The 24,174-nt window shown below is 41.4% G+C and overlaps 2 protein-coding genes across 2 annotated transcripts in view; one reads left to right on the top strand and one right to left on the bottom strand.

The window, feature by feature from the left end:
- Window positions 1-24,174, bottom strand: part of LOC108578691 — a 181,251-nt gene that overhangs the window by 93,856 nt on the left and 63,221 nt on the right.
- LOC108578736 lies at window positions 11,149-14,304 on the top strand. The gene is made up of 3 exons (XM_017942113.1): window positions 11,149-11,253; window positions 13,403-13,625; window positions 14,087-14,304. Exons 1-3 carry the CDS (start codon window positions 11,149-11,151, stop codon window positions 14,302-14,304), a joined length of 546 nt encoding a protein of 181 aa, XP_017797602.1.

A 24,174-nucleotide genomic window follows, 5' to 3' on the forward strand; every position in this document is an offset into this window, starting at 1 on the left:
TACACTTTTCATATAAATGCAGATATTTTTTTTTAAACACCCTGTACAAGTTAACTTTATTTTAAAAAATGAGACTTGTTAGAATCACAGAACTGAAGTTATATCTGAAGAGAAGCAGAATAAAAGAGAGGAATAATGCACATAAAAGCGAAATCCTCCTGAAGAATAATAAAATGAAGTAACAAGTGGACGACAGAACCGCGTAATACCTATACGAAGGCAATTTTATTGTCCTTCAGGATGAAATACATCCCGCACAAAGAGATAACGTATATAAAAACTACCCTTTTATAGAAGAACCAGAAACTTCATCCCACGGTATTCGCAAAAATTGCATACCTAAAATAACGACATCGTACACTTCAAGCTTACCGAACAATTAAACAAGTAAAGCAACACCGAACAAATTAATATTCTCGTCCACAAATCAAACGATAAAAAATGCATTACCCCTCCTCCAGCTTCGTTTCCTCAGACAACAAAGAATCTTCATAAAACCACCAGTCGTTCTTTCCTCCCCTCCTCAGCAGACTGTCAGGGAAGATAAAATACGGAACAGCCGGGTGAAATAAATCATTACGAGGCGAAGTTCGAAACGCGATGACTTCGAACTTTACGAAGCATCCTCTGGCCATCTTCCAACATTCGTCCCGCTAAATTTATTTATCCTACCGGGCTATTTATTACGCCCCGGCGTGCCAATACCTCTCGCTCTCTCACCGGCGTTAGATTCCGATGTTTAGCAGTTTAAATAAAGAATAAAAATTTTATTTTGCTAAATTTTCTACACGAAATCTTGCAAGTTCCGATGCATTTAGTCTTTAGACACTTTCGGTCGTAGCGATTCTTCTGTTACGCGCGGGATGTTTAACTGCTTGCTTTTAATAACACTTAGCCAACCGCGCGAGCCACGCCTGACCGTACGCTGTTTGTGTTTTACAAAAGCAGAAAGGTATTTCATGAATTGCAAACAACTCAAAACAGACTTATAATAAAAGGAAAAGTAAACGTTGCTAAGAGAAAAGTGGGAGATCTGCCCGGTCAAGATCATGCATTCGGTTGGCTAAGTGTTAAGGTTTGTAGACCTTATTTTGAGGTAGCTGGAGTACGGAAGGTCCAACGGTTTTGGGACTTGAGGAGTATGACTCGGGAGATCTGCCCGGTCAAGATCATGCAGCGACTTACTTCACAGCGGGAAGATCTCCCCATTCGGTTGGCTAAGTGTTAAGGTTTGTAGGCCTTATTTTGAGGTAGCTGGAGTACGGAAGGTCCAACGGTTTTGGGACTTGAGGAGTATGACTCGATGAATAACAAAGTATGTGTAAGGCGCTGTGCGACGCGCCTAGGCAACGACCGCGAGACTGCACCCAACGGCCGACGAATCAATAAAAACGGGGAAAAGGACGAACAATATTGCAAATTGTTGGAATCCACCTTTAACATGCGCGTACTCTCTCGGTGCGTAAGCGGGGAAAGTCTCTTGACCTGGGTTTATTGCATCCCTTGCTGGCCTAAGGACTCGAAGAAACCAGCTAGTGCCGCCGTCCAACTACAATCCCACGCTTAGGACAGCCACAATAGTTTACCATTCCACTGGAGTTATTTGTTGTAATAAACAACTTAAAAACATTACGTGTTGTTTTTTCACAATTAATCAAAACTTACAACACAAATAGTTACCAGCGACCGAACTACCCCGTTATTTTAATTGGCTACCTTAAGCGCCTGCATTTTATTCGTCTTACATACGACTCGATGTTCCGTCGCGCAGGTACGGAACGCATGGGGTCTTCGTTGACCGGGTTTATGACACGCTCGCACCAGAAGGACGCTTCGTAGCTCCGCGAAAAAATAAGTAATTTCTTACAGAACAATGCCTTTAGAATTTCGACTTTTCCGCGTCCTCGATAACCGAAGACGTGTCATAAACCAGGTATTACTGAAGGGTCAATCCACACGCGCGTATAACGGCACTCTCGGCCGAGGGTAGACCTGGCGGGAATTTCCGACGCGTCACCGAAGGACAGCGAAGATTCCACGCACCCGCAGGTAGGGCCCCACTGCTTCCAAGGAAAAGCGCGCCAAGGGCGCAATGGAAGGGTGAGTGACACTCAAGGGGCACGTTGATTGGTAATTTGTGCGTACGTGAAAAACCAATCAGCGTGCCTTCTTGCACTTGGCGGGGGAGTCACTGCGGACTCCAGAAAAATTCGGGAATCGAGCGAGCAGATTCAGAAAAGGTTCCATCGAGCGAACACCACTAGATCTCCAACGGTTCGAGGAGACACAACGCATTCGAAAGATTCTCTCGTGTGAACAAGATACTCTCTCCAGCCGTTCAAGTACAATTCGAGTCTTTGAAACAAAGTCTTCAATCGTTCATGACGCACTCTACGTTTTGCTAACGTTCGAGCAAAGTAGATTTTGAACTAGTTACCCAAGATTAATTTCGCGGGTAACAGTCGCGACCGCATCTTCCTGTTGAACATCGCAAAAGAACGCGTCCGCGACACTCGGAGTTGATAAATAACAGCAAAGCGTATGAGTAATTGGGAAAAAGATAATTGTTAGGTAAAGTATATCCACTATGTGGTGGATATGAAATGTATCTATCTCATTCGTTAAGGTTCATCAGTCCCAAACCTTCACTCGTCAGACTTGCCCGTGTCCGACGAAGGAAAGGGAATCTATATAGTCTGGTGACCAGAAAGTTTCCGTCGAAAATGTAAATAGCACACATTGTCGAGTTCCCCTCGCGACAATGCTATTGTGTCCGGCCGAGAAAGGAAATAGCGTCGCAGCCGGGGAAAAGTTTAATCGGTCCCGGTGACGTCACAGATAAGGGACTAGGCAGGAGAGAAGTGAAAACGACGAGGTCCGCGCAAACACCTCGTGTCTGTCTGGTGGCAACGGAACGGGTGAAAACGGGACGATCCAACAGGATATATACAGGTCTCTCTTCTCGTCCCGCCGAACATCCGACTCCGAGGATATTACTTTCACATTTGCCCTCTTTGTTTGACGAGGATTTCTTCTCGTCTGTTGTCTCTCTGCTTATTGAAAAGTCATGTTACGAGTTTCGGTGTGCGAGAAAGGGTCCTGTGGAAGAAACGTGTAGCGTGCCTGAGACGATCCTTCACGTGGGAAATGGAAGGAATGTTAAGTTGTCGTCTTCGTTTAACAATGAAATACTTTTGTCCAAGAAAGTATCGTGACTCTAGTCTCTTTAAGTTACTACTAACGTCTGTACTTCTCTATTACAGCAATAAGCCGATTAACGCTCGAGATACGTTAGAAGACAAAGCTTAAACGGAACAGTGTTGAATGAGGTCATCTTACATAGTAAATAGGGATAAGGAAACACACGATTAAGAATAAAGCAGTTGTATTTTAATTTCAAATTACTTTTAAAAAGAAATTTATTTTTGCGTTGTCGAGAATTGTGACACTTCTGAAATTTTTGATTTTTTCCTGCCGAAGTCGTCTATTTAGTCTTCTTTGTCACTTTTTTTTTATCTTTTTCTCATTGGGCAACTGTTGGTAGGAAGAAATCGCGTCTAAAATACTACGACACACGCGACAAATCGCCAGTTTTCATTGACAAAAACCGCGTTGCGTCGAGTCATGGAATATTCAGACCTTTTTCAAACTTCGAGAAAAAAACTGCGTTATATCGAATCAGCGTTGATTAGGGTCTTACCGCACTCTCAAATTCACATCGCCGTCGATCTCCCATCTTTGCATAACCATCCCTAACTCTTCTCCAACTCCGTTCATCTCTCTCTCTCGAAGGAACCGTTGAAAATTCGCCAGTAGAGACTAATTGCCCGAACTTGCGGTATTCACCTCTCTCTCTCTCGAAGGAACCGTTGAAAATTCGCCAGTAGAGACTAATTGCCCGAACTTGCGGTTCTCCTTTCGGCCAATTTCCCCGCGTAACCGTCCTCCTGCATCCCTAACATCGCCTCCTATTTTCCATTCGTCCAACGAAGACGGACCGGGAGAATCTAGCAGGCCGATCAGATTCCACTTCCACCGTTGGTCGTGTCCCTGTGGGGATGTCCTGCGGGTTCGCGGCACCGTGGCAAGGATAATCGCGTGCTCGACGATAACGACGTTATCGAGCGACCGATTCGACGAGGGCCGCGTCGCAGGGTCGAGGGTAACAATTAAGCGGTACAATCAACCGATCGTCCGTTGGTCCTGGGGGCTGGTGGACGCGCGATACCTATCGCAAAACGGATCGTAACGCGCCCGCGAATATCCCAGAGTCGTTGTACACCGGGCCTACGTTCGCTTCGTTCCTACCTACCTACGGACACTTAATTAATTCACTTTGCGCCGGACTCTCCCCGTTTGTAATGCGGGATAGGGGCCGCCTAAGAACCCCGAGGCAGTAATTGATTCAAATGCTTCAAGGGTATTACGGGAAGACGGTGTGCGTGGAGACCAATATCGCCAACTGAAACCGCCACCCCCGGGGTGTTAAGTGTGACCAGCTAGTGACGCGTGTGCGGGTGTATTAATACGGCCAAGATTGGGATTTGAATTAGTGCGACGGCGGTTATTATTGGTTTGGACGATAGTTCTGCGGTGTGTATTCGTTTCTCGTCTAGTTCTAAGAGGCACGAGAGGGAGAGGAGTCAGACTTGTTTGGAAAAGTTTAGATGACGCATGAGGCATATCGAACATATTTGATTATAGGCGAGTGTAAAAGAAGGCGAACTGATAAGTGACGAAGAAATGCAGGCGCGAGTGTGACTTACTGTAGCAGAGTTATCGATTTAGACGTCGGTTTTATTTTATTCGAGGAGGTTTGCGGATGTTTGCGCGAATGGAAATGGAATTTGGTAGGTGGATGGTGGAGGACACGGAGGAATTTGAATCTTGCTGATTCTTTTGTGGAGTATGTGTACCGGATGCCTTTCTAACTGTCACGTGAAATCGTTTACGCGTCGGAACCATGAGTAAAATCTCTGTGATATAGTAAAGTAGACATGTTGAAACTTCAAAAGTGAGCACTCTTAAATTCTACTTTAAAAATACTGTTGGAATCCGGGGAGAAAAGTAGATATCGATTATATTTTAACAATATAACTTTTATTTTGGCGATGATACTTGGTCACGCGGATTCCGTATGACAGTGCGCGAACTTCACGAAGAGAAGATAACGTTGGTTTTTGCTGCTACGTGTATTAGACCGACCGTTCTTAACTATACTCGCTTGGTTTCTGTAATGATCTTCTAAGGGATTTTTCGGGTATACGTGTAAGGAAGGGATTTGGTGGAGAAGGTGAACTTGGTTCTGGTGACGAATTGCTGGACAGGACTTTGAAGGGACAGTCAGCGATCGATGAGTAATTTGTTTTTCGGCGTTATGGGGTTAATCTTAAGAGTAACTTGGTGACTCAATGTCAATAGGCGGTTGGTTATCTAACAATACCCTGTACATTTCTCAAGACTATCCTCTCTATTTTCTTCGTGCAAATTTCCGACAAATAATCACCAGAAACCATAAGTAAAATCTGTGTACTAGCTGTGTTGAAAAGTTCTTCTTGAAAAATACGCTGTAAATTTTTCAAGGCCATCCTCTGCATCTCTGTGCATTCCATCGTGCAAAATCACAGAAACCATATATCCTCTGTGACATAGCAAAGTCGACATATTGACGAATAATCTTAAATTCTTCTTTAAAAGTACGTTGTACATATCCCAAACCTGTCCCCTTTATCTCTCCGCTATGTTCTTAGCACAAACACCCGATAAGCAATATCAGAATACCAGAAACTATCCTCGAAATAATTCAACGAAATAGTAGACAATTGCATTCACGCAAAAGCCACGATATCGGTGATCGACATGCCCGTCTGTTCGAAACACGAGGCAATATCAATGAGTCAGAAGTTGGACCGTACTAACCGTTTCGAAAGGGAGGCTCGAGATACCATCGAGATAGGAGCATCACATCGAAAGGGTCGTTACAAAGGGCCGAATCGCAACGTTCCGTAATACCGCGTGATGCATGAATTTAATTAAGTAATTATACAGAGCCGTCTTGTACATTGATCACCGTATCCGTCTTCTTCTCTTCTCTCTCACTCTGTTTCTCTCTCCGTGGACGGCTTGTTTCAAGCAGCAATCTCCCCCCTCGCGCTTTTCTTCGTCTTTCCCCGATTTCATTGTACCGCGGAAATTTCCACGGCCATGCGGAACATTCGCAAAAGTTCCACGCTTCAGACAACCCACCCCCGCGCAGAGACGATCGTTCTAACAACGACTCTTTTCATCCCGGAATCCCTTTGTGCGCGCTGGCCAGGAGGGCGAAAACGGTTTTCCAGTTATATATAGTGGTTTTTATGCCGCCATTAATTATCTGCTTAGTCGTGGAATAGTGAATGAAACGCCATGTTGTAATATTGATTTTCCCCTATGTTCTGCGAGTATTTTCTTTTCTTTTTTCTTTTTAGGTTAAGCGTAGACACTCGGGAAAACGAAGAGTTTAGTGGATTTAACGAGTAGCTTGTGCAACGTTTTGGTGAAAATTGAGCGTGGGTGATGAATAAGTAGAGAGTAAGAATTTCAGGTTTTAATCTTCATTGTGTACTCCGAGACCCTAACAGATCCTGAAGAAGAAAATAGTGAAAAAAGACACCCCTTCTAATTCTTTAAAAAAAATTGTTGACTTGCTAATTTTTCAAAGATATTTTGTAATTTTTATTAATATAACGAAAAACTGCCTAGTTTCGTTATTAATACACGATTTTAATTACGAATTATGAAGTCAATAATTATTCTAGAAAATTGGGGTTGGTCCCGTCGCACAGAGCATACTTCTACCCCAAAAAAAACTTAACAAAGTCAAAATCGATTTACCCCTGTTTACCAAAGCACGTCACACATAATTCTCAGCAAGTGTGAATACAAGTAACACGAGATTCATCAAATTTAATGATTCCCACACTCGCGTCTGTTTCAATTCGTACAATTACTTTGTAAGTCAGCAAGCAAGACTCTCTCCAGAGCGTCATCAAGATCTTTGTTCCAGCTTCCGTGAAGCTTTCGTAGGAAAACGTACACAGAGAAAAAAAGAAAGAAAGAAAGAAAGAAAGAGAGAGAGAGAGAGAGAGAGAGATAGAAAAGGGTGATTCCAAGGGAAAGACCGTGCTCAGTCCGAGAGAACTAATTTCATAGTTTAAGGGCCACTGGAATTGAGCCGGTTCGGGTCATCACTAATTGGGTGCTGTACTGGCTAGATTGCGGTCACCTTGTTAGAGACCTCGTCGACTTCGCTGTGAAAATATATCTTCCTACTGGAGAACGAACCTTGCCGCTTTCTAACACGTGTATCGTTCTCCCGAAGGAACGCAAAGGTTTGCGCTCGCGGAGAAACGTATCGCGACGCGTGGCTGCGGCTACGGCCACGTGAATGTCTCGGACTCGTTACCGAGCAACCTTTTATCAGACCGAGAGCTAATTCTCCAACATGAAACTATCGTTTTCGTTCGCCTCTCGAAACCTTCCGCCGGCCAACCAACTAAACTTGTAATTACGTTCCCTTCTTTCTGCAGCTGGAGCACGCTGTTGGGTCTGAACGTTCTTAAAATTGACTCCACGGGAGATATTAGAGAGTAGACACGGAGACGAAAGTTCTCGTTGGTGGTACTGTAATTTTGAAGTTTGAAATTTGGGAGTTAGCGTTTAGGGTTGGTTTGGGATTTTATAGTTTCCGCATTTGGAATCGGTGAAAAATTCAATTTGCGAATTTTTGAATTCCCTAAAATTGGAATTTTTTCAATTTGAAATACTGAAGTTCTTGAAATTTTGAGTATCTGAAGGTTGGAATTTTCGGAAATTTGAAATCTTGGATATTTGAAAGGTTGAAAGTTGGAATTTCCGGAAATTTGGAATCTTGAGTATTTGAAAGTTAGAATTTCCGGAAATTTGAAATCTTGAATATTTGAAAGCTTGAAAGTTGGAATTTCCGGAAATTTGGAATCTTGAGTATTTGAAAGTTAGAATTTCCGGAAATTTGAAGTTTTGAAAATTTCAAAATTCGAAAGTTTAAAAATTAAAAAACATAAAATTTTTCAATTCTCGGAACCTTAAATATTTGAAAATTTTAAACTTTGTATATTCAAAAATTTGAAGGTTCGAATTCTCCTATTCCCAAATTAGCAAATTTCATCGAATCCGAATAATACACATTACGTACCTACGTTTCAATTTCATTCAATCTCCTCGGAAAAACTATACCCACAGTACACCAACGGCTGCACACTTTACCAACCGCCCTATAAAGGTCTCATTTTACGAGCTCGGTTCGCGCCTGTTCCACAAACATTTCGGTTTTCCTTAATTTAAGACCGTTCGACGAATGAAAACAAATTGGCGAGAATAGGAAAACCGTTTCCAGTTGATTGCTGGAAATATCCGGGAAAACCTCGAAAGGGATTCCTACGAGTACAAAGAGCGTGCACAGGAAGGGGAATAACCAAGGGACTTCTGAAAACGGTGATCACGTTTTTTTAATTAAACCGAAAGTTAGACCCCCGCAGAGAGGAATCCCCCCGGACAATCGAGACGGTCGGTTTAATCACGACGTAATAATGACGGCAAATAAATTAAACTGGACCGTAACGCTGTCCGCTCGAACAGCCCCTCGAAGAAAGATCGCGTGCCGGAAACAAAAGACCGACAAAACGATTCAATAAACTTTCGACGACACGGGAATTCTCCACAGTCGAGATTAAGTTTCGTGAAATCTCCCAATTTTACGACTTCACTTGTAATTGAGCAATTCTTTATTTCAAAACAATACAATAGATCATTTCATTCGTATTATACCGTATTCGATGCTTTTCAATTCCAAATTGGTATCATTTATAGCATTTCAAAAATATTCGTCTATCATTTCTTTAATAATATACTCGAATACAATGCATTCGACCATTTAATTCGTATTATATCGTATTTATATTGTTTTCAATTCCAGATTATTATCATTTACGATAACAAATTTTTTTGCATATTTTAACCTTAGTGCGATTTTTCGTTCGACTACACTCGGGTCAAAAAGGACCCAAAGACCTTATTGTAACGATTTTTTTAAACTAGTTTAATAAACTTTCAACATGATATCAAAGGAACACAAACTCGATAACAGCAAATATTATTAAAAGAATGAAAACCAATGGGTCAGAAAAGACCCAAAGACTCAAAATGTACGAATTGACTGAAATAAAAAGTATACAATCGAAATAAACGAATATCGTTACTATCGCTGAAAATATCGCGACGGGCTGAACTACAATTCTTAGCCGAGCTCTATTCCATAGTTCCTCCACGGTCTCTCAGTTGTCGAGCTACATAAACACCTATCGAAACAGAATTGACGACGAACCAGCGGAACAGTGGATCGCGAGGGTGTACGCCTCGTAAATCCGCATTATCGTCCGTAAACCGGTGTGCAGTTATAACTTTCCCTGGTATATACTGTAAACAGTTACCGTAGCGAAGGTAAACGCGGTTTATGCACTCCTCGGCAAACAAAGAGGACAGATAGTAGGCCTGGAGATCTTGCGGAATCATTTAGCAAACGGAGATTAAAGGATTAATTTCAACGGGTTCCCGACTGCTCTGATTTACGACTATCAGTTGGTAGCGGATAGGTTATCGCTTTCGAACAATGGAACCACTTTCAGGCTAACCACTTCATCGATGGAACTTCTTTAGAACTAACATTTTCGTCTGCACCAGACGAGAATTATCCGAGGTGAATGATATTCTAAATGTAGCTTCTCAACACTTAAAGCGCCGGCTATTTTGTTGAAAATGGGACCCGATTGCGATACGGGGCTAAAAGCAATTATGTTAAGGCGTAAAACTAATTATAAGTAAAACCATTGTGCATATTTCACCTTCTTTGAATGTATAGCGACGATTGCCCCTTTTGTAGTAGGATTAAGAATTTTACCTCGGCCGTGTTAATTTTCATTTACCTTGGCCGAGTCAGGGCAACTAATAAAATATTACCTGCTACGGTTAAGGCATGGGGAAAATCCGACACATGCCACTCGAAGGTACTTGCAGTACCTGAGGGTCACGGCGGCTTCCCCTACCAAATTAAAACCACCAATCAGACATCGTCATTCCCATTTTCACATGACCGCACTTATTATTTAAGCACGAATTCCTTCAAAGGACGACAGATTCTAAAAAACTATCAGCTATTCAACACAGAAATTATTATCACCAGTCTAACGCGTTTTTCTAATTCAACAGTTGTAGAATAAATTTAAAGTTTAAGTGTTATGTATACTCGTGACATCATTCTTTCACCACATTCCAGTATTCAATTTCAACAAACGTTGACGTTTGAAGTGAGCATACACGAAAGACTCTCTTTCACACTACAAATTGTTAAATTGCTCACGCCTAGACAAATTATTTACTCAATTTTAAATAATCCTACAAATGAACGTAATTAAAACTGACACAGGAATTCCACCGAGCTAAATTACCAATATACCGACGCACCGATCGGTTAAATCGAACCAAAAATTCTCGTACAATTCCTGCATAATATTTAACGTCGAACACAATTTCGACGCATCTCGTCATAACACAGGCTATCGTATCGATACGATCCGGACCATTCGTCGTATCGTATTTACACGTGTCCTAAACATACGTACGTGTATACACACACGCAGCGATATTTCGCTATTTCAATCACAATTTACCACACTCTGCGGTGTTCAATTTCCCAGCGTAAATTCCGCCGATATACATACACAGAGAGTACAGCTCGATTTCACGTCGTAATTCTCAAGAAGCCGCGCGCCGTCCGAACGAGGGAAGACAAATGTGCTTTACAGAGAGACGCGCGTGTACATAAATAGGAGGGTCGGTAAACAGTAGGACCGCGGGTATTTAAGCACGAGCACGCGTTTACAGACCGCGCGTCGATGTATACGTTCGACGTCGGCGTCGACAAACCCCCATGAGTAATGCATCGTAGATAACGAACTGGAATCCCGTCAGAATCCGCGTTTACGGTTTCAATATAACCCAGTATACGGTACGCGTTCCAGAGGACAGACGGAGAGCCAGCCAGTGCGTGAAATCTCTTCGTGTACAGTGTGGAAAATGCGAGCGCGCCATATACTTCCGGTGTTCATTTCCACCGTGTGTTTGATATCCTGCTGCACACCGTGTTCCCCGGATATTGGACAGCCACTGGACTTGAATCAGGTAGTGCTTCGTTCGGATCGATTCCGTGGTAATTTGTGTGGAAAGTAACGTGGACGGAGGTGTTGACTTCGTGGTACAAAGAAGTCGTGTGGGAAATGAGATGTAGGGAGAGATTGTACACTTTTCACGTGGTTACCAGGGTTTTGTTGAAGATTTACGTTCTTAACGCTCGTACGTCCCTTAGAAATAGTTAGGCAAGAGATCCTCGGGTGAGATTTCACCCATTGCCGCTCTATATTTTGCTTAACCCTTTCGACCCGACATCGGTACCGCGTACCGACTCTAAGTATGCGTCACCGCTTCCCTTTCTTAATTATTCAGTACAGTACTGAATATGGTATATTAAAATCACAATATTGTCAAAGACTCAAATACTTTGTAAACAATTCGATATGTTTAGGGCTCGATTTCAAGTCGGCCGTTGTGAACGGACTATTAAATTTCACGTCAGCCGTAGGAAGCGAACTACTGCAAACGCCGTCGAGTCGAAAGGGTTAATATGTTGTTAGTTATCTTTTGGAATCACCGAGCATTGCAATTTACACAAAAATTTCCAGAAAAAAGTCAGCGACTTTAAGAATTTTTTATCATTCGAATATAATTTGATAAGTGGAATTGAGATAAACTTCAAATCTATAAAAAATTAGCAGCAGATTTAATATTGATGAAAAGTAGGAGGTGACCGGTAGTGTACCTATCTTTACGGACACGCGTCAAATTGACGAGTGAACGCATAGGTTTTTTAGAAAGTAACTTATTTTATTTAAAAACAACGTATTATACACTATTAACTTATAAACGAAAGTGTGGTATTGTATATTTGTAGAAAATTTATAATAAGCATAAGTGGTAGGAGAGAAATGTAAACGGTTTCTGTAATTTTCCAAGTGAAATTCGAATGCGTCCCGTAAACCTAGTGTTAATACCCATATTTTTGTCAGTTTTACATAACACTTTGCATGATATTTATTAAAGTCTCAAACTGTGCATTTTGTGTGATGTTTTACACGTAGATAATACGATTTATCGTGGGAATTGTTGTGTGTGACGCTTGGTAGCGAACGTGTTAAGGTCCTCGGGTCAAAAAAGACCCAATTTAGATCGGTCTACTAACCACAGAATAATTCAAGGTGATCACGTTACATGGCTCAGCCTGTACGTGAAAAAGGTGAAGAACGGTGTAATACAGTAGATGACAAAAGTTCCCAGAGTTTGAGTTTAGCAATTAATTGTCGTTCAACGGAAGACAGTAAAGGTGACAATCGTGCAGAGTGACGATACGTCATCTGGCTGCCTAATTTAAAAAGTAATGTCAATATGTAAACCAAACATTTCTGCAATCTGAGTCTAGAAATTTTTGTTACATACTGTACATGTGAAAATGGGTGGAAAATATTAGACGAAAATAGGTGCGATAGTAGAGTGGACAATTTTGTATAGGTAACAGACTAGAATTTAGACATTGCTTTAAAAAATAAAATTTTGAAAATTGTAAAATTCGTTGTTACAAGAAAATCGTCGAAATTTCTTTCGAGTAAACTGAATTGCAAAAATTCAAACGAACTTTTGCACACGTTACAATGCACGTAATCTTCGAATACAGAGAATTCCGTGCAACGTGCCGCACAACGTTTGCTAAATATTTAACCTACATAACACACAAGTAGTTCTCAGAATACTGATTGCCTCCAGAATACGATTAGACGATCCTCTAATTATTTTAAGCAGCCTGTTTGCCGTCGTGTGCAAACAGAAACACGATTGCCTTCGCATAATCGCATCCATAAGAGTCGTTGGTTGGAAACGCGTAACGCCGTCAGCCGTGCGATACCCGCAGCATGACGCAGCTATGTCGACACGCGTAAATTCGGGAAGCGTTAGCTCAACGGATCGTGAGCTGGCACACTCATGGCCGAGGATTGTCAATATTGGCCCGTTACGCACAATCGTACACATTAATTTTCAAACTCGCCTGCGTGCGCGCGAATTTAATTCAAATCTACGCGGGTATCGCGCGTAGAACGGGAAATCGACGACAAAATATCGCTATAAAATAGAAACACCACCCAATAATTCTCGTAAAAACTTCGAACCTCGTCAAACACTTGTAAACAAGTTAAAAAAAAACAAAATTTAATTTCCACGTCAGTTTTCAGGAGAATGGTTTTTCGTAGCTGGGACACCGATCAACGAAAGTTTAAGTAGATGCGGACAGTTCCTGGTCAGACAAACAAACCTCGACTCGTTCACGATGAAATACACGGCCCTCAGTTACAGGAACAACGTTCCAATCGCTGTCAACGTGAATGCAACAGCCAACGGAAGGAACGTCGTTGGAACTTGGCAATTCGAAGGATCGAGAAGAAAATTGGGTAAATTTGTCTAACTTGAAAAACAAGTAAACCTTTCTCTAAGCGTGAAATACATCTGCAAACACAACCGTTCAACCCTAAATTTAACCCTGAAACGATAAAGAACACTAAGCTTCGAAATAAACATCCCCTGACCTTTTCCAAGCCTAATCGAAATACTCTGCAAACGAGTTTCCAAGTGATAAATTCTAAATAAAACACCTTCGACCAAGTCAACCCAGACCTTTGCGAACCTTGCCGCGAACTAATATTTCCAACCGCTTGTTATCGGTATATTGGCCCTGTACAAAGTGAACGCCGTTCGATCGGTTCAAGTTCGCCGCGTAATCCGTCGCGTTAACCCGATCAGCCTTCTCCGTTCTTTTTCCTAAGAGCGCCTTAACTTTGTACCCTGTGTGTAACGACACGACAGTTCGGCAAATCAGGCAAAGTTGAGCAACTTTGAAATTTTATATTCCCAGGACCCTTTCGACACGTTATAGTGTTCGCGAGGTACAACACGGTCCTCGGGATGCTAGTCTGTTCGGAGAGCACGTCTCGCCATCAGGGATACAAGTTCGCCATGATTTGGTCCCGTGAGAGGAGCCTGCCTTTGCCGGTGTTGAAGGAGCTCAAGTCCAAACTGGGAGCATACGTTAATCAAGGGGAAATTCGGATGGTGGATCACGGCAACTGTTAAACAAACCGTGAACTTCCGTGCAACGCTGCGTCTCGATACACCTGGCGCACCTGTAATTTAGTTTCGCTCTCCAATTAATACGCGCGGAACGAATGAAATTATCTTCGTCTAAATAGGTACACGCGTGTAACGCCTTCGACGTACAAGGATAAATATTTATAACGTGATAAAATGATTTTTCGCTTATAACGCGATAAGCCTAATTCTCATACGCCAAGCTTGTTTCGCGCTTTTGCGCGCTTCTGTGCTTGCAAACTTTCTCTATTCATGCTGACGGTATAAATAGCCCTTTCAGTTGCTTTTCAGCTCCATTTTAGTTGCTACCAGAGTTGCTTTTTAGAATTAACGGAGAACCCACGTGACTGTGGACTATGCGCCTCTTGTTTCACTTTCTATAACGAGGAGTAGGATAATGCAATGTTAAAGAGAATGAACTTCTATCGCGTGAAATATGAATTTAATAGTTGAATATACGGTAAAAGTTGGTAGGAAATATTATAGAAAGGTAAGTAGAAATGATGATAATTTCAGAAGTGTAATTGCATGGCATATTTATCGAGACCACTCTCGTAAAATGAACGATTCAAGAAGGGTGACGCAGAACTTACACGTTCAGCTCATGAAATATTCGGCTGACAACCAACTGAGCCAAGAGCATCAACACCTGCGGTCGGAATGGTATCTTGAAACACTTGGCTGTACTATTGCGCGTCGAGTTCCTTCCATCATGCGAATGTCCAATAAAACTGTCTCCAACGATTTATATCGAGAGAAAACAATTTTCATACAGAATATCTCCTAATCGAAGATTAACAACACAAAGCGAACGAATATTAAAAATGAACTGAAATATCTAGAAACTACCAACACGAAACAGCAGAGAAAGATCGCACAAAGATACAATTCGTGAATTATTTATTTATTTCATTTACAGGAGCTGTACACTATGTATAATCGTGAAATTGTGTCTGACAACGAACGACTCGTTCCCCTTTCTCCCCCACGTCACGTAAATACACCCTGTTTTATTTCACGACACACATGTCGCATAAAAGACCGTCTCTTTTTTCCTACGTTCGTAAAAAGTACACCAACTTCGCGTTTCAATATTAAATAAAAGATCGACGAGACAAAAGCAGCGTATTGTAAACATCGAGAGAAAAGATATCGTTCCAATTTGCTCGCGCAGAATCCATTAAAAGCGGAGAAGTAACAAATTCGTGCGCGTGAGCGTGGACAGAGGTGAAACGTGAATAATATCGCACAATTCACGTGAACGACAGGTTTGCGCATTTGCAAGGGAACTTTGAAATATACCGTCCTATTACGTGCACTCTGGCCAGCCTGTTAATTGAACGCGATTACAACTATCGCTGAAACTACCGCGCAGCGAGGATTGCCGCGCAAGCTCGGGATAAAATATCGAGTGCAGGTTCGTTGGAACGAACTCGAAGATCGAGTGTTTCGCGATGTTAACGCTGGTTCCAACGGACGAAGCACAGGAATTTGTTCAACTATTTTCCAACTTCCTTCCCACTCGCTCTCTCTGGTTTTCTCTCTCTTCGGTGCTCTTTCAAGCGTCCTGCAGATTTTCAGCAGAAACCCCCGCATAAATCCTGCGTATCACAATGACCGTGTCCGTAATAAATATTGCAGGCAAACACCTAATGGGGAACGCCATTTCGGCGCGGACTTCGATGATATTGTTTATGGAGACTACGTACGGGAACGCGATATAATGGAAATTCCGGCGTCCGGACGACTATTTATGGGACACCGTCATGTGCTACCCATTGCCGTACACGACCAACCCCTACGGCTTCCCATGGTATATAGGCCACGTGACCATTCCACAGGGACAACTACCGCTGCACGCTCCTCCGTTCCCTCTGTCCCCTTTTTTCTGCTGTTTTATACCATTTTCCATGGCTTTTGATGTCCCCTTTGGTTTCGTGAAATAATTATGTATGGATGTGGCGTACGCTGTTTGACGAGAGTCTTCAGCAGTGCTACACGGTTTCTTTAGTGCGATTAGTATTTAGACTGGGAACAGTGGAGACATTCTGTATTCGTTATTTAATATTTCTTCCTTTTCAATTTTCTGGAAGAAATGAAATAAGAGCTTTGCCACGTGCACCACTGATTTATTTGTAATTTGAGCGATGGACAAAATGACTGAAAATTAGAGACATTCGATTTCCCTTGCAAAAAGTTTCTGGGATAGCAAATTTTTTGTGATTTGAGTAAAGGATGCCTTAGACTCCAAGGCTTAGAGTTGTGACGATGATCCCGAACAGAACTATCAATATTTAAATACAGAAAAACTTACTCTATTTCTTATTACACTTCTAAAAAGGCTAAAAGGCTATTTCGTATGCACGCGGACAACCGATACTCTCGCATATCAGACACAAAGTATATACTCTGTTGTATAAAACAGCTTCTGTTCCTATTGTTCAACGGTTACATTTCTCCAGACACACACGCGACACTTTGTAATTAAGTCGATTCTAAAGCCTCCGTGTAAATCATTCAAATGACGTCATTCGACCATTCACTATACTATTAATGGCATGTCACCCCATACGGTGTAGGTAACCGCACTTATATACGCTATAGAGATAGATATATATATGTATATATAGGCCACGTGACTGCACCACGGGGACACCCATTAAACCGACCCTACGGATCATGATGTCCCATGAACATCACTTGAGGGATCCCGGATTGTCTCGTTCACAAAAGAGGCACAGGTGCCAGCGATCAGGGTGGTTTTTAAGGGCCTCTATTGCCGCTTAACCGATCCAACATATTGATAAACTATCTAACCAGTCTAATTAATTTTCCCGTGCAACAGTGTCTCCAGTGAATTAATACAAACGACGAACTTTCGAAAATAGTGTTTTTCATGTATACAATTTTAATTCAAAACAAAAACAACGCTCCTTAAAATTATTCAAATGAGCTGCTGAAGACGATGTTTAGCTTTCTAACCCTCTGCACTCTGAGTTCTTTTTTCATTTTCTTTACAATAACTCCGTCTTATTTTAAGTGTTTTATTCGAAAAGTGTTCGGTACCGAACGTGACAATGGTCGCCTCCCCAATAAGCCTAAACCGTTATCCTTTCGGCTTTACGACAGGTACGATCAGTCCAAGCTATTTTTGAGTGCCTCCCTTTTTTCTAATCGCTTCATTAACATCTTTCTCGAGGACGAGGCGAGAACGAATATTGATCTACTTCTGTATTACATCGCAGTAACCGTGAATCTGCTATTGTTTCCCTCATTTCGTATTACGACCGTAACTTTTCAACGAAGCTCTAAAAGACCTATGTTTGTATAACATTTTTTTTTTATTTCGACCCGTAGAATATACCGACCTGGGACAACCTGTATATGACACTCTTCCGTAACAATTGCACTTTTTTTTCACAAAAAAGGGTCATATACATGTAACGTTGCTTATCTAAGTGTAAAAAACATATTTCGTAAAAATGTCGAGTGTGACTCGACGAAGGAGTGCAAAGGGTTAAAAATATTCAATCTTTATCCTTACAGATTCGCCTTTTTCCAGCACAAATTTTAGTTTAATCGGTAAAAATGGCGGAGTTAGGAAATTCTGGTTCCTTTTTTTCTTTTCAAATTGCATTTGTCATAAATTATCATTTCGCACTCGTAACGATAAAGCAACACAATTACCTGCACACGTTTCACAGCGAAACTTTGTTACAACGTGTGAAATGTTACAATGCGCACACGCCGGCACAAATAGAGAAGTAAAACCATGTTCGAAGCAATGTAACGAGAGAAACGCGCGATAGAAGTTCCAAGTAGTAAAGGATAACCGTGCTACACGTCGTTTCCACCGCGTTTCACGCGTTCACTTGCATATTCGCCGGCCAGACAAACAGCAAAGGATGACTAAATGTGTCGAGGTCAGGTCGAAACGCGCCAAAAACATTTTCCACTTGGACGCACGCGTCGTTTCCACCAGTCGTAGTGAACAGCACAAAAAGCCTTCTCCAGCGTTTCAAGAACTTTATTTTTTCCGGCTAGTCCTTTGTAACAAGCACACTTCTATTTAGCGTGTGTCATAATTTGATTAAAAATTTTCGTTAAGAATTCTGCGAGGACCTTTAAATTCCAGCACTTGCAGCATGTACAGTGAAATTACTAACAAAAATTTCATCGACTATGATCGACACTTTGAAGTCGCCGACAAAAGTGTCTTCGATATTTAGTTATTGAAATTTTTAATTACCGATGAGCACGATTTATTTTCATTAATAAAGAAGCAATACAAGTGTGATATAATAACATTCTTTATTTTAGTTTATAATTTATAATAGAGCACCTCCTTTTGTGCTAAATAGTGAAATGAAATTTAAAATAGAGAAAGCAGTAAATTCTCTTTACGGAAAAAGGAAACCATTTATAATTAACGTAGGAATAATTTACAGGCCTGCTTTTGTGCTAAGAAATGAGATTAGCCGCCGAAAGTAGAGAAATAAACAAATCCACTCAACAGAGAAATAAAACCATTTACAATTTACCGATCCGTATTCAACCGTATTATCAACAAATTCACTCCACTGCAAAAATATAACCTTTTCACCCATCGTAACAAACGCAAGATTAATAAACGTGTCTGAATAGCTCCACCATCTCTGAAATTCCCATGGATTCCCGCTAATAAAAAGCGTTCCCCGAGACACGGGATCTCCGTGGAACGTTACAAAGACATTTAATTATAAATCGCTTCTCGAATGTCAAAGGTAACCCACCTGAACGTGCCGCAAATACTCGAGGCTCTCTGTACACGAGATAAATTGAACTCCCCCGGAGGATATCGGGATATCCGATAATTAAATTTTACACGTTGTACATAGGAGTGAAGCGTGCTCGTGTTGTTCCCCCATGGATACATAAAATATTACGCGAAAGGCATCAACGTTCTTTCTGTCATAATTTCAATTATATACACCTCCCGCGGCGACGTTCGACGCCTCGCTGGAATTGAGAGAACCTTGGACGATGGAGACGGATCAAAAGACACGTGAAGAGCAAAAGATCGACAGAGAGAGAAAGAGAGAGAAAGAGGGAGAGAGAAAAAGATCGACCGAGAAGAGGAAAAGATCGACAGAAACGAGGAAAAGATCGACAGAGGGAGAGAGGGAGAGAAAACGATCGACAGAGAGAGAGAAAGAGGCAGAGAGGAAAAGATCGACAGAGAGAGAGAGAGAGGAAAAGATCGACAGAGAGAGACGGGGGGGGGAAAGATTGACACAGAGACAGAGGGAGAGAGGGAGAGGAAACGATCGACAGAGAGAGAGAAAGAGGGAGAGAGGAAAAGATCCACAGAGAGAAAGAGAGAGAGGAAAAGATCGACATCGAGAGAGAGAGAGGAAAAGATCGACAGAGAGAGAGAGACAGAGAGACAGAGAGGACAAGATCCAGAGAGAGAGAGAGAGAGACAGAGAGGAAAAGATCGACAGAGAGAGAGAGAGAAGGAAAAAAGGAGGGTTAGATTAATTTGCAAAAGAGGCGGCGAATGTTATCCACGTTCATGCCAGGCCACGTGACTATTTCTTTCAATAACGACAGCCCTCTTTGTCGTGCGCCAATAATCTCGTCAAAGAAAGGAGACTCTTCCCGAATGTTCCTTCTTTATCTGATACATAAGCCTATGTACTATTTACCGGCCCTTCGAAGGGCTCCGGCGATGTTCGAATCTTGGAAGGCTTTCGCGGATTAGCGACCAATTGGCGTTCCTCCTCTCTCGTTTCTGAAAAAGGCTCGTGTTAATTCTTGCGAATCATTGCTTGAGCTGTAATAGGTAGGCACTGTTATTTGCTGTTTGCATTTGTGTCTGCCTCGGTGATGGAAGTGTGAGAGAAAACTTGATCGAAGATAACGAGATTCTTCTCTCTTCGATAAGAAGGTAATACATGCATAATAAGAATAGATTAGGTTGCTGAATATTATTTGTCACTTAAAAGTGGAAATTTCATTTAATTTCTAAGATACTTTCTGAAGTAACGAACCTTGGGAGACTACTGTTTTCATGATAAGGAATAAATGATAAAGAAATGTTTAGCCTTTAGAGTTAGTCTACTGAAGTCTATCAAACATACCCATCATTTTTATTCTGTAATTTTTACAACTGTAGAAATTTTTTAATTCTCGGTACCCTTAAATTCGTTAATAAGATTTCAGTAGTTTGGGACTTGGAAACAGTGCAAACACCATTCAAACTTCACCAGACTACAAACCATAATTTTCCATATTCCATAATTTTATATGATAATAATTTTCCATATTCCATAATTTTCCACGATAATAATTTTTACAATTGTAAGAAATTTCAGCGATTCGAAGCTCCAAAAAAACACAAACACCAAACAAGAATTCTAAATTCCCAAAAAATTGAAAATGTGCAAAATTCACCAGACTAACAATGCATTTCACAACAAACGACGAGCAAATAATCCTAATTCCAGCAACTGGACAGTATCCTCGACCCGTCCAATCTACAGAATATAGTGCTCAAGGACGATAAGGCCAATTTAGCCGGATTTTTTCGCTAAGTCTCTAAGCTTGTATGCCGACATCATTAACGTCGTGATTTTAGGATTCTATTTTCGCGATCGAAGGGTGATATAGGAGCGTGTACAGCGGAGATAAGGGCGAGCCCAACCAATGACAGAATATCGTTTACTGCAGTTCTCTCGATCAGCGTCCCTTGCCTCCGACTTCCCATGGGATTACAGTCCCCTAAGCTACATTTACATACACAGCTAGAGTGCTGCTCCAACTACCGGCCGGTAAAAGGAAAGAATTCAATAAAAGACGAGCACCCGTCCATTGTCTCAAGCTTCTAAGCCCGATAGTCTGAGATCGCGAACCTTAGACCCGGATCGAGGGTGAAAGTTGGACTTGTACATTTTATAAGAAGCTTCCTTGAAAAGGGCGCCGCTGATAATTCCTCCAGAGTCGATTAGACTAACAGCACGTTCGTATTAACGTCCAACGATCATCCATATGGAAACACTTTCACTCTTAATCCTACGTTAATCTGATAAATTTTTCTGCCATTTTGAAAATTTTTCACGTTCCTTCAAAGCCTCGATCCATTGAAATTTCGTCGATTCATCGTAGGACAAGGGGAATTAAAAATTGAAGATTTCCAAAAAATGGACAATTTAAGATTTAACCCCTTAACATACGGCAACCTGTCAGACTCGTGGCAGAGATTCTGGCGAAGATGTGAGAAAAATAGTTGTATCAGTAAGAAAAATTCATCGTAATCCTAATTTTCGTTTGAACTTGTAAGACTGAGGATTGCTGGATGTAATTACTCTGTGGACACAGAGACAGAGGGAGAGAGGGAGAGGAAACGATCGACAGAGAGAGAGAAAGAGAGAGAGGAAAAGATCGACATCGAGAGAGAGAGAGAGGAAAAGATCGACAGAGAGAGAGAGAGAGAGAGGAAAAGATCGACAGAGAGAGAGAAAGAGGAAAAGATCGACAGAGAGAGAGAGAGAAGGAAAAAAGGAGGGTTAGATTAATTTGCAAAAGAGGCGGCGAATGTTATCCACGTTCATGCCAGGCCACGTGACTATTTCTTTCAATAACGACAGCCCTCTTTGTCGTGCGCCAATAATCTCGTCAAAGAAAGGAGACTCTTCCCGAATGTTCCTTCTTTATCTGATACATAAGCCTATGTACTATTTACCGGCCCTTCGAAGGGCTCCGGCGATGTTCGAATCTTGGAAGGCTTTCGCGGATTAGCGACCAATTGGCGTTCCTCCTCTCTCGTTTCTGAAAAAGGCTCGCGTTAATTCTTGCGAATCATTGCTTGAGCTGTAATAGGTAGGCACTGTTATTTGCTGTTTGCATTTGTGTCTGCCTCGGTGATGGAAGTGTGAGAGAAAACTTGATCGAAGATAACGAGATTCTTCTCTCTTCGATAAGAAGGTAATACATGCATAATAAGAATAGATTAGGTTGCTGAATATTATTTGTCACTTAAAAGTGGAAATTTCATTTAATTTCTAAGATACTTTCTGAAGTAACGAACCTTGGGAGACTACTGTTTTCATGATAAGGAATAAATGATAAAGAAATGTTTAGCCTTTAGAGTTAGTCTACTGAAGTCTATCAAACATACCCATCATTTTTATTCTGTAATTTTTACAACTGTAGAAATTTTTTAATTCTCGGTACCCTTAAATTCGTTAATAAGATTTCAGTAGTTTGGGACTTGGAAACAGTGCAAACACCATTCAAACTTCACCAGACTACAAACCATAATTTTCCATATTCCATAATTTTATATGATAATAATTTTCCATATTCCATAATTTTCCACGATAATAATTTTTACAATTGTAAGAAATTTCAGCGATTCGAAGCTCCAAAAAAACACAAACACCAAACAAGAATTCTAAATTCCCAAAAAATTGAAAATGTGCAAAATTCACCAGACTAACAATGCATTTCACAACAAACGACGAGCAAATAATCCTAATTCCAGCAACTGGACAGTATCCTCGACCCGTCCAATCTACAGAATATAGTGCTCAAGGACGATAAGGCCAATTTAGCCGGATTTTTTCGCTAAGTCTCTAAGCTTGTATGCCGACATCATTAACGTCGTGATTTTAGGATTCTATTTTCGCGATCGAAGGGTGATATAGGAGCGTGTACAGCGGAGATAAGGGCGAGCCCAACCAATGACAGAATATCGTTTACTGCAGTTCTCTCGATCAGCGTCCCTTGCCTCCGACTTCCCATGGGATTACAGTCCCCTAAGCTACATTTACATACACAGCTAGAGTGCTGCTCCAACTACCGGCCGGTAAAAGGAAAGAATTCAATAAAAGACGAGCACCCGTCCATTGTCTCAAGCTTCTAAGCCCGATAGTCTGAGATCGCGAACCTTAGACCCGGATCGAGGGTGAAAGTTGGACTTGTACATTTTATAAGAAGCTTCCTTGAAAAGGGCGCCGCTGATAATTCCTCCAGAGTCGATTAGACTAACAGCACGTTCGTATTAACGTCCAACGATCATCCATATGGAAACACTTTCACTCTTAATCCTACGTTAATCTGATAAATTTTTCTGCCATTTTGAAAATTTTTCACGTTCCTTCAAAGCCTCGATCCATTGAAATTTCGTCGATTCATCGTAGGACAAGGGGAATTAAAAATTGAAGATTTCCAAAAAATGGACAATTTAAGATTTAACCCCTTAACATACGGCAACCTGTCAGACTCGTGGCAGAGATTCTGGCGAAGATGTGAGAAAAATAGTTGTATCAGTAAGAAAAATTCATCGTAATCCTAATTTTCGTTTGAACTTGTAAGACTGAGGATTGCTGGATGTAATTACTCTGTGACAGATTACTTTCTGTTACCTGATACAGTACTAAAACAGAAAATGGCTGACGCTTAGATGCATAGTCAGAAAAGAAATCATAGGTTAAGGGGCTAATGTATTATAAAAATATTTTTCAAAATGCTTCATCAAATTTGTCTACAGTTAAAAATAAACGAAATCTCGTGTGTTTCAAGCTGAAACGGATCAATTTACGCCGTTATGAATTTTCATAATGCACATACTTACCGAAATTCAATCATAGATAAAACGAGGAATTGAAAAGCGTGTTGGCTAAGTTAATTGGCAGGCTAATAGGAACGTGAGCGGGCAGAAGGAAGAAATAACCGGCGTCGCCGGATTCGGAGCTGTTCATTTCCCTAGCGACAGTTTTCTGATTAAAATTTCGTCCCCCTACCCCTTTCATTTTTCTCAAATAATGCACGGCTATCGACTGGAGCGCAGGCGGGCGAACCGGGGCGGCACAG

Source organism: Habropoda laboriosa, unplaced genomic scaffold (genome assembly GCF_001263275.1).
Source record: "Habropoda laboriosa isolate 0110345459 unplaced genomic scaffold, ASM126327v1 scaffold28, whole genome shotgun sequence".
Taxonomy (NCBI): domain Eukaryota; kingdom Metazoa; phylum Arthropoda; class Insecta; order Hymenoptera; family Apidae; genus Habropoda; species Habropoda laboriosa.